The sequence below is a fragment of the Heterostelium album genome, assembly GCF_000004825.1.
Source record: "Heterostelium album PN500 unplaced genomic scaffold PPL_scaffold2, whole genome shotgun sequence".
NCBI classification, from domain to species: domain Eukaryota; phylum Evosea; class Eumycetozoa; order Acytosteliales; family Acytosteliaceae; genus Heterostelium; species Heterostelium album.
The window spans coordinates 303,767-315,177 of record NW_008805064.1 but is presented as its reverse complement, the minus strand read 5'-3'; the positions used below and the strand labels follow the sequence as shown (position 1 = coordinate 315,177).

General features: G+C 33.4%; 4 protein-coding genes across 4 annotated transcripts; 1 reads left to right on the top strand and 3 right to left on the bottom strand.

Moving 5' to 3' along the window:
* Positions 1 to 194: 194 nt before the first annotated feature.
* Positions 195 to 3,725, bottom strand: pyd2 (dihydropyrimidinase; the record flags this gene model as incomplete). Its single annotated transcript, XM_020572466.1, has 9 exons — positions 195 to 1,399; positions 1,475 to 1,565; positions 1,639 to 1,824; positions 1,878 to 1,900; positions 2,122 to 2,216; positions 2,301 to 2,416; positions 2,505 to 2,999; positions 3,115 to 3,363; positions 3,618 to 3,725. 9 exons carry the CDS (start codon positions 3,723 to 3,725, stop codon positions 195 to 197), a joined length of 2,568 nt encoding a protein of 855 aa, XP_020437609.1.
* A 609-nt stretch (positions 3,726 to 4,334) lies between these two features.
* abcE1 (ATP-binding cassette domain-containing protein) lies at positions 4,335 to 6,321 on the bottom strand (the record flags this gene model as incomplete). Its single annotated transcript, XM_020572465.1, has 3 exons — positions 4,335 to 5,349; positions 5,444 to 5,533; positions 5,615 to 6,321. 3 exons carry the CDS (start codon positions 6,319 to 6,321, stop codon positions 4,335 to 4,337), a joined length of 1,812 nt encoding a protein of 603 aa, XP_020437608.1.
* Positions 6,322 to 7,471: 1,150 nt separating this feature from the next.
* On the top strand, positions 7,472 to 8,007 carry rpl31 (S60 ribosomal protein L31; the record flags this gene model as incomplete). The annotated part of the gene is made up of 3 exons (XM_020572464.1): positions 7,472 to 7,557; positions 7,617 to 7,896; positions 7,975 to 8,007. 3 exons carry the CDS (start codon positions 7,472 to 7,474, stop codon positions 8,005 to 8,007), a joined length of 399 nt encoding a protein of 132 aa, XP_020437607.1.
* Positions 8,008 to 9,106: 1,099 nt separating this feature from the next.
* PPL_01455 (uncharacterized protein) lies at positions 9,107 to 11,102 on the bottom strand (the record flags this gene model as incomplete). The annotated part of the gene is made up of 4 exons (XM_020572463.1): positions 9,107 to 9,282; positions 9,709 to 9,999; positions 10,107 to 10,263; positions 10,365 to 11,102. 4 exons carry the CDS (start codon positions 11,100 to 11,102, stop codon positions 9,107 to 9,109), a joined length of 1,362 nt encoding a protein of 453 aa, XP_020437606.1.
* Positions 11,103 to 11,411: the final 309 nt, after the last annotated feature.

Sequence of the window (11,411 nt, the reverse complement as noted above, 5' to 3'; positions counted from 1 at the left end):
AGTATCATATAACTCAACCTTCTTGGAAATCGAAAGACTTTCAAAACTAAAATAAATCATCATAAATAGCAATTTTCGATAACATTCTTCTCTTTAGAGATTTGTTGCCTAACTTTTCTTTCAATAAATTATTTCTTTGTGTTGAATTCGACTTAATAATATAATATTTTTTTATAATTTATTTGTTTTTTTTTTTAATTTTTTGGTGGTTGATATGGAGCTCTTTCAACTTTTCTTAAAAGCTCATTACGTACTTTGTCCCTTGTATCGATTCCATCAAATACCATTCCAAATGGTGGACGTGGAACAAACTTACCACTTCCTTTGACTGTTGAGAGCTTATCGTTATTCCAAACAACCTTTCCAGCTACGATGGTAGTTTGTGCCAAACCTGTTACTTTCATACCCTCAAAGATATTAAAGTCAACGGCCTGATGATGAGTCTTGGCGGAAATGGTTTTGGTTGCCTTTGGATCCCAGAGGACAATGTCAGCGTCTGCTCCAATCTCGATCCTACCCTTACGTGGATAGACATTGAAGATCTTGGCAGCGGTGGAACTTGTCACCCTAACAAAATCGCATGCAGTCAGCTTGCCGCTATTGACACCTTTATCCCAAACTATAGCCATACGATCTTCTATACCGTTGACACCGTTCGGAATCTTGGTGAAATCGTCTTTACCCATTGCTTTTTGTCCTTCGCAGAATGTACAATTGTCGGTTCCGACACAGTGGAGGTCGCCACTCGCCAACAGATCCATCAGGACGTCTTTGGTGGTTGGATCGGGTCTCAGTGGTGGACCCATAACAAAAGCGGCAGCATGTCTCCAGTCGCAGTTGAACATATGCGAACCATCGACACCAAGACCCGCTGCAATTGGCTCACCAAACACACGCTTTCCTTCCTTTCTAGCATTTACAATGACATGTGCGGCCGATTTTGACATCACGTGGACGATGTACACCGGTGTATTGACACGATTGGCAATGGTGATTGCACGAAGCGTTGCCTCGGCTTCACACTCCTCTGGACGGGCCATCTCATGACCCTCAGGACCTGTAATACCCATCTTTAGCATCTTCTTCTGACCTTCGTGTACCAAATCACCGTTCTCAGCATGAACCTGTGCCAAAACACCTAACTCCTTGCACTTTTGGAAGATATGATACATCTCCTCATCGGTAACCATAAAAGAATTCTTGTAGGCCATGAAAACCTTGAAACTATTGACACCATAATCCTTTACAAGAATTTCCATTTCCTTTGCGACTTGTTCACTCCACCATGTTACAGCAACATGCAATGAATAATCATGATTTACTTTTTCATCAGCCCACTTTCTCCATTGATGATATGCTTCCAGCAATGATTGACCCTTTGCAGGAATTACAAAATCAACTAAATAATTATAAAATAGGTACTTAATATAATGAAAAAAAAAAAAGTGTTCAATATAATAACTAACACACATACTGATGAATGTAGTACCACCAGAAATAGATGCTTGTGTACCAATATCGAAATCATCTACTGCAACAGTTCCCATGAATGGTAATTGTAAATGCTTTAGAATATATATAAATATTAGTACCTAAAAATGACTTTATATTGAACTATTATTACATTATTAAACTTACAGTATGTGGGTCAATACCACCTGGAATGACAAGTTTATCAGTTGCATCTACTACAGGGATATCGTTGCTTGGCAGCTTGTAGTTGCTACCCTCTGGGAAGATATCTACAACCTTACCATCTTGAACAAGAACATCTGCTTTAAATTGACGGTCTTCATTGGTGACCAAACCATTCTTAATTAATAACTATAAATAAGTTTAATATGTGTTAAAAAGATGTGAAAATAAACCTAACTAACTAAAAGTAAATACAAACACTCATCTTAAAATTAAATATAAATTCTGTAGGATTGATAAAAAAAAAAAGTAAGATGGGAGTGTGTTTGATGTTACAAAGATATTTTTTGAAATTTGATTAAATTAAATTGTTTTTTTTTATTCTTTTAATTTTGACTTGCTAAAAAGGAAATATTTGCAATAATTATTTTAAATTTTATTTTTGTTTTTCTTTTGGAACAGTAAAAGCTGTTATCTTTAATATACTGCACATTTCACCAATGATTTTAACAACAAAATGTGAAATAAAGACTAAACTGACTGTAAATAATGAAAACAATGCAAACTTTTCTTCCATCAATCTAATTTTGTTATGAAAATTAAAGTAAAGTTAGTTTTCTCGGTCATCTTTACAAAAAATAACTATCATTCTATTCATTACATACCCAAAACCAAAATATTTTAATCCAATGGAATTGGCAACTGAAAATACCAAGAATATCAATGGTTTATAGAATAATCTAAAATCTTCGGAACATATTCTTTGTACGATACAACGACACTAAATATATATATAAAAATAAAGATAATTAGTAAATTTTTTGAATAATAAATAATAAGAAAAAGATTAAAATAATACTACTACTTACTGAAAGATATGAAAAAATAAAAGTTAAGGTTAGAATATGAAGGATTGGGTAGTCGAGGAATAACTGTGGCGATACGATGATCCAAAGGAATTCGAGGTAGAGGAACGATGTGAACGGTAAGAGTTGTGAGAATGCAGTGATGAGACTTATTTTCATATCGATTGCTTTCTTGCAACCAGAGTAGATACTTTGGAATGAGGTGATCAGCGATGACAAACACATGACGTAGAACATCAATTCCTTTAGTTGGAATGTGTTTTCTGCGATAGTGACGTGTTGGAACCAAAACTGTTGGCCAAATACACCAGAGATACAACAGAATAAGATAACGATAAACTCTGCCTCTGTAGGTCCGTTAAACATTCCCAAGATCAGCTGGTGAGTGAAATACTCCTCCCAGTGTGCCAAATAAAATGGAATGGTAGAGAGAATGAATGTAAACAATATCTCCCAGAATGATAATCCAACTGATAATCCAACTACTGATGTTGCCAACTATAATTTTATATAATATTTAACATATATTTATTTGTTAGTTAACATTATTGTAAACAAAACTCTATTATTAGTTATTGCTATTGTTATTGCTACTACTACTACTGATACATACTCCTACAGTGAATGAATCACAACCATGGTCAAACAACTCACCCAATGGAGAGGATGTCTTTGTTCTTCTAGCTTGTTTTCCATCGATGTTGTCCATCATGACATAAAAGAATATAAAGAATGCAGAGATGAAGTGAACCCATCTAAAACTTGAATCGTCAACTGGCTCTTGACCATCGTTAACTGGTCTCATGTAAGACGACATTAAAAACAATGCTATAAAGTTACATACGAATCCTGTTGCTGTAACCTGTTTATGATAATAATAATAATAATAACAATAAGTATATTGAAATTTAATAATCTAGATTCAAATATAAGATAAGATCTTACAAGATTTGGACTATCCAAATTAAATTAAATTAAATTAAATTAAAATAAAAAAATACTATTAATATCTATAATGTGTTTTTTTAGAATTACAAAAAAAATAAAAACAATAATAATAATAAACTCGAGTTTGTTTACTTACTGAAATGATTTAGGAAACCATTCTACTATTACATTACAAGATGGTGAAACTATATATTTGTAGAGTAATGATTTATCGATTGTATTTCCACCTGTATAAGTAGGTAGATTCTTTCTACCTTTCTCTGTGATATAACCCATTTTTTAATTATTTGTTTATTTATATTTTTATTTTCTCTAATCTTATTAATTTATTAGATATAAATAGTTATAGTTAAAAAAAATATCGTTTAAAGTGAAATGGGGTGATCATTCGACTCTTCGACACATGGAATGTTTGTAGTTTGTCTTGTCAAAAAATTTGAAGTTAATAGATCTCCAAAAAAAAAAGAAAAAAAAAACAATTTTTTTTTATAGCAAAAACCTGACTTTTAAAATGAGATTCAAAAAAACAAAAAAAAAAATTGTCTCCTATGAGATAACTAAATCGTTAGCTAGTTATTTTTTAAACAAATAAATAATAAAATTGATAAGTTTTTTTTGTTATTGTTTTTTTATATGTTTTTTTGAATAATTATTATTGTTTGATTTTTTTTTGCTAACTTGAATTTGTTGGTTCAAAAAAAAAAAAAAAAACTTGATTTTTTTGAAAAAACTGAAGCCTGGTGGACAATGTTGTTCCGATTGAATCATTTACTTTTGGTTGGTTGTGAAATGGAAGAGGGTTTTGATGAGGAGAGACAAACAAAGGAGAGGTTGGTTGTTTGTTTTTATTCAGTTGTTTTGTTTGTTTATATATGGATGTACATTTTACTCAGTATCTTGAGCATCCAAGAAGAAGTAGTTTCCGTTTGATTTCTGTTCTTTGTCCTTGACGGATTCGAGCTTATTGATACGTGGACGATAGTTGGTTGGATCACGACGGAAAGTGATATCCAATGTCTTCAAGAATTGATTCATACCGGTGAGCAGTGACTGTGGTGCGTTGGCAATGCAGTGAACGGCTGGAACACCTTCGTAGACGATGACACGATCGGCCAAGTAGGTGGCCATGATGAAATCGTGCTCTACGATGAAACCAGACTTACGGGCGTGCAAGATGAAACGCTTGATAACCTTTGATGCGATAATACGCTGTTCGGAATCCAAGTAGGCAGATGGCTCGTCGATGAGGTAGATGTCGGCGGGCTGACCGAGACAGAGAACGATGGCGACACGTTGCAACTCACCACCAGAGAGATTGAGTACTTGCTGATCGATGATGTTCTCGAGATTCAGTGGCTTGACGACGTCAGAGTTGAATTGCGGATGGAGGAAAGTGTCACGAATACGCTTGTGGCAGAGCTCACGCACGGTACCTGGGAACTTTGGTGAGATCTTCTGTGGTTTGTAACTTACATTCAACTCTGGGATCGAAGCACCGTCGTCTGGTGGCAGTTGACCGGCCAACATCTTGATGAAGGTGGTCTTACCGGTACCGTTCTGACCGAGCATAACAATGATTTCAGAGTCTGTGAACTCACCAGCCTTTACTTCGAGCTTGAATCCATCCAATGTCTTTGTCATCGCTGGATACTTGTAGAGACAATGCTTCTTGATTTCCTCCTCTGTATCGGCGGTCTCTGAGAACTTGAAAGTCAAAGCTTCCTTACGGAATCTCATGTTCTCAGTCTTGATGAAACCATTCAAAAAGATATTGATACCTTCACGAACAGAGAATGGCAATGTTACAACACCATATGCACCAGCAGATCCGTACAAACAACATACGAAATCAGATAAATAATCCAAAACACTAAGATCATGCTCCACTACAATAATATAACTATAAAATGCGCATTATAATAATAATAATAATGATGATTGTTGTTGTTAGTGTTTGCTTTTCAAAGACTACTATCTTATCTTGAGATACATACTTTGTTGGTTGAATCAATGAACGAATGACTTGAGCAGCCTTTAATCTTTGTTTGACATCCAAATAACTAGATGGTTCATCAAACATAAAACTAAATGAATAATGTAAGTGAGTAGTATTATGTTAGTTTAAAGTTTGAACTATTATCAATCGATATTGATGATAATCTTACATATCAGCATTTTGAACACAAACAACGGCAATTGCAAATCTTTGAAGTTCACCACCGGACAATACGTTAATATCTTTATCGAGGACAGTCTTGAGGTCGAGATCGTTGATCATTTGATCTTTGTTTCCAGCTTGTGCTTTGGCCTCCAAGACGGTACGAACGGTTCCTTGTACAGCCTTTGGAAGGTTGTCGACGTACTGTGGCTTGATGAGTGCCTTCATGTTCTCGAGAATCTTTGTAAAGTATGATTGGAGTTCGGATCCACGGAAGAATGTGAGGATCTCTTGCCATTCGGGTGGTTGATCCCAGATACCGAGATTTGGCTTCAATTTACCGGCCAAGATCTTGAGTGCCGTCGACTTACCGATACCGTTGGTACCGACCAAACCGAGTACCTGTCCGGGACGTGGAGTTGGCAAACGATGCAACTTGAAACTGTTTGGACCGTAACGATGAGTGGTGTCCTTCTGTAGTGACTTTGGCAAATTGATAATGTTGATCGCTTCGAACGGACACTTCTTGGCGCAGATACCGCAACCGTTACACAACTCCTCGGAGATGTATGAGATCTTTGAAGTTGGTTTCACCTCAATGCAGAGTTTGCCCATCTTCACGACCGGACAGTTCTTCTTGCACTCCTGACTGCATTTCTTTGGTTTGCAACGATCTGCATTAACAATAGCAATACGAGTTAAATCATCTGCCATTCTTGTTATATATTAATCTGTCTATCTATCTATATTTTATCTATCGATTCGAATTTAATGTTGTTATTAACTCTAAAAGTTATTATTGTTTTTAACCTAATTTTTGTTTTATTTTTTGTTTTTTTTTTTTTAAGATAGTTGTTTTTTTGTTAATCATTTGATTACATTATAACTTATTATTGAGAAATTGATTAGAAAATATCTTACAAATTAAATAAATATTGAATATAATATCAATAAATATAAAAAATAAACAAATTTAAATCAACTTATTTGATTGTGAAAGAGAAGACGAGAAAGCAGACGCTTCAATAATGTTTAATTTTATGTGAGAATTTTTTTTTTTTTTTTCAAAAATCAAAAAATAAAAAGAGTGAAAAAAAAAACGTTACATACATCAAAGTTGATGGACTTTGCCAACATATAGAAGTAAATCGTTAACATTAATCAATTAATTAATAAAACATCTTATCTTTATAGATCAATGTTTAGTTTAAACATTCATTTAAATTTACTCTTTATTTCAACAAAAGTATTTTGTTTATTTTTTTAAAAAAATATTTGTAAAAACAAAAAAAAAAAAAACTTTAGTAAAGTAGGATAACTCATCATCTGATATTAATGAAGAGTAGAATATACTTCACTAATTGATTCTTGACTGATTAATATTTAAATGGATGGTTGATTATGACAATAATATAACTTTAAAATTATAATTCCTTTTTTTTTTTTTAATATTTAAAGATAATTGCAAAAATAAAAATAAAAATAAAAAGTAAACAATAGTTTAATTAAAAAACCGAATAAAACTACATTACTAATAAAGGAAAGGAATAACTAAAGTAAATAAAGAATTGAACGACTCTTGTGAATAATGTATGATCATTTCAACATGGACAAGTCATCTTACAAAAAAAAATTCAAAAAAAAAAAAAAAAAAGAGTCGAAGTTCAAAAACAAAAATTGGAAAAATGAAATTTAATTTTGAAAAATTGTTTTTTCGTTGGGTGTGTGTCGTGCTTACCCTCTGACACACCACTCGTGTTGGCTCTCGCAGCAATGCACTCTGTGTGTCGTCGCCAAGTGATAGTATATCGAATTGATTTCATCTTCTTGAACTGTTCGTTTCCTGATACACTCCTATAACATAATGGCCACAAAGAACACTACTCCAGCTGAGAAGGGACCAATCACCCGTGAATACACCATCAACCTCCACAAGAGACTCATGGGAACGTAAGTAAAGAAAACAAAACAAACTACCCTATATATATCTAGTATCTATGTCTATCTAGAGTTTTAGAAACTAATTTAGGATTGATACGTTATGATTACAGCACCTTCAAAGACAGAGCTCCAAAGGCTGTCAAGCAAATCAGACAATTCGCCCAAGAAGTCATGAAGACCAAGGATGTCCGTCTTGACAACAAGTTGAACACCATGCTCTGGTCAAGAGGTATCAAGCAAACCCCAAACAGAGTTCGTATCGTTCTCTCCAGAAAGAGAAACGATGACGAGAATGCTCGTGAGAAGTTCTACACTCTCGCTTCATTCGTCCCATGCAAGAGTTTCAAGGTAAATATCATCAATCTCCAGTAAACTTGTTGTTTTCACTTTTACTCATCAAACTATCATTTTTCACTACGATTATAGGGTGTCGTCACTAAAGTCGTTACTGAGAACTAAACGAATTGGATGTAAAGGCATTATGAATTAGGAATAAAAGAAAAATTAGAAAAAAAAAACATATAATTAGTGTTATTTTTATTAAGAACTGTTCAATTGGATCAAAAATACAGGTACATCATGAAATAGTGATAGAAATAGTAATGCAGTTTGTCATCAAATTCCTTGTGGCTATTGTATTTTAAATTTTGAGTCAATTTTCTTTTTCTTTTTTTTTTTTGTAAAAAGTTTGTTTATCTTATACTTTTCTTTATAAGTTTTATTCAAATTAACTGAATATTACATTAGAATACATTGTCATACATAAACTCATTTGATTCATTTAATTATTAAATAATAATAATAACTAAGAAAGTCTTTAGTTTTTTTTTTTTTTTTTTTTTGAATTAATAATTGTTATTTATTTTTATATTTTTTTTTATAACTATGTTTTGTATTTTTCCATTTTTTTTTCTTTTTCTTTTTTTCTATCTTTTTTGGTTTGTTTTTGTTTTGATTAATGTAACATGGAAATATTTAAAGCTTGATGATTAATAATAATTGTAGTTAAGTGAATGATAATTCTCCATATGATGATGAATTGAATTAAAAAATGAAATTATTGGAAATGGATTGAGTTGGATTGGATTGGATTGGATTGTATGTGAATGGAAATTGGAATTAAAGATGGAAAGCTTGAAAAACAAATAAAAGATATTTTGATTCCTCATCAAAACAATGTGATTACTTTTGATGAAGCTCTTGGAATGCATTGTCTATACATCTCTTAATATCTTTGTAGCTGACTACCAGTAGTGATTGTTCGTCACGTGACATCAGCAAGATCTTTTCGGATACGCCACAATCCAGTTTGTTGAGTGTTTCCACCACGTGGTAAAAGTCGAGCATTGGCGTGCCGTCCTCGTAGACCTGGTGGAATGCGTAGTCGCGGAACAGCTTGAGCAGGTAGCGATCACCGGTCTCAGACCAGCGCGGATCCATGTCGAACGACGGTCGCTCATTGATGAATCCCAGCTTGACGAGCAGGCGGAACAGCCGTCCATTCTCAATCTCCTTGGTCAGCTCCTGCTCGAGCTCGTCGGTGTAGCTGTGGAGGTAGCTAGTCTCCTGCAGAATGCGTCCGCCAATCATCGAGATGACATCGTCGATCGTCGGTAGATTCAGCACGGGTTTCGAGAGGAGGAAGATCACCAGGTTCTTGAAATCCTTCGAGTAGAGATTCGATATGTATTCGATCGACTTGTTCAGGTTGTTGTTCGACGTTGCCACCGCCGACTTGCAGGCGAGCGACAAAATCAGCCGGCCAAACAGTATGAGATCTTCGTGCTGCAGTTGCGACAGGTTTCTCGGTGTTTCATAGTTAAAGTTCACCACATCAAAGATACCGACGCCATTTATTCTGATTCGATTCTTGCCGGTCAACAATATCTTTGACGGATGTATCACCCTACACACCAGATTGGCCGAGTGAATCGCTTTCAACGCCGAAACAATCTGACAAATAAAACTCCAAAGCGTAGATTCATTGATATTCGAACCATTCTGTGTTAGATATTTCGATTCCAATGTTTCTGATCCAGGATGATATTCATATGTAAAGAAAATAGCTAACAACAACAATAATAATAATAATAACATTAATAATAGGTAATTACATTGGAATCAATATTAATGATCATTAATATTAAACATTTAACATACAATTATTATCACCAAACTCTTTACTAACAAATATCTCTTTTAATGCTACAATATTTGGGTGTTGTATATTTCTCCAAGCATCGGCGGCCTGAAGTGTGAATTCATTAGAGAGTCGAAAACCTTCGATTCTTCTAATGGCATATTGATAACCATCGTTTGTACTGGTTCCTTTGTACACAGATGTTGGGTATCCAAACATCATACCCACTTTATCTCTAGAGGTTTCATTGTCCAATGGATACAACGAGTGATATTTATTTAACATCGGTGGTATATTTTTCATTCTTGGATCTAAAAAGTAATAATAATAAAAGATTAGTAATTAATATTATTATATTTGTATTGCTTTAGTATTTAGTAGTTTAGTTTAGTTTAGTTTAGTTCTGTCAAAAACATACCGTTTGGATCTAGAGTTGTATAGGACAGTAGTTTCTGTTTGAGTAGATCCTGTCTTAGTGTATCGGACATAAAGAATGAACTGAGATGTCTTCTTCCAAATTTATTACGTTGCTGTCCTGCTTGTTGATGTGAGTATGTTTGATATGGATTGTATTGCTATTATTCAAATATAATGAGTGTGTAAATAGAATATTCCTACAAGTTAAAGTAGATCTATAATCTATCTTTTTTTTTAAAAAAAAATATAACAATATTACATTTGACTTTATGTTTGCCTGTTGTTGCTGACTTAGGTTATAGTTTTGTTGCTGTATCTGTTGTTGTAGTAGTTGTTGCTGCAGCTGTTGCTGTTGTAGTTGTTGTTGCATCTGTTGTTGTTGTTGAATCTGTTGAAGTTGTTGCATCATAATATGTTGATATTGATTCTTTTGTTGTTGTTGCTGTTGTACTTGTTGTACCTGTTGTTGTTGTTGTTGTTGCTGCTGCTGTTGCTGTTGTAGCTGTACCTGTGCTGCAGCTGCTACTGCAGCTGCTTGTTGTTGTTGATATAGATATTGTTGTTGTTGATCATAATCTAAAGAATCATCGAATTGTTGTTGTATTTGATCCATCCATTGTTGTGATTGTTGTACTTGTTGCTGTTGTTGCTGCTGTTGTTGTCTTGACATCGATTGACTAACCATTAGATTCTGTAATGAACTAATCAAGTTTGGATCTACAATCGATTGTTGTTGCTGTGGTTGTTGTTGTTGTACTGGTGAATGTAATATATGTTGTTGTTGTTGGTTACTGTTGTTATTATTACCCTTTGGTTGAAAACTAGATTTACTATTTATAATCGGTGATATCAGTGGTGGAATTTGACCACCTACACTTCCATTTCCTCCATTATTATTATTATTATTACTGTTGGGTGATGTTATTATATTTTGATTGTTATTGTTATTACCGCCAACATTTGAATTACCAATGTTTCCGCCACTTTGATTATTCATTCAATCTTTCTTTTCTTTTCTTTTTAAAGTTTTCTTTTTATTCTAAATATGTACAAACAAACAAGACAATATCTATATCTAATAAATATTCAAATTATTAATCAATATTGATTAACTTTTTAATAATATATTTAACAAAGCTTTATATTTCTATCTATTTCTATGTTATCTACAAAATTTAATATATATTATTCACTATCCTACAGCTGTAGATTATAATTAAAAGACCATCAATAATAATAATGTAAGATTCCACTATCCTCATAAATTTGATAATATTATGATTTTTTTTGTTTTTTTTTTTCAAAT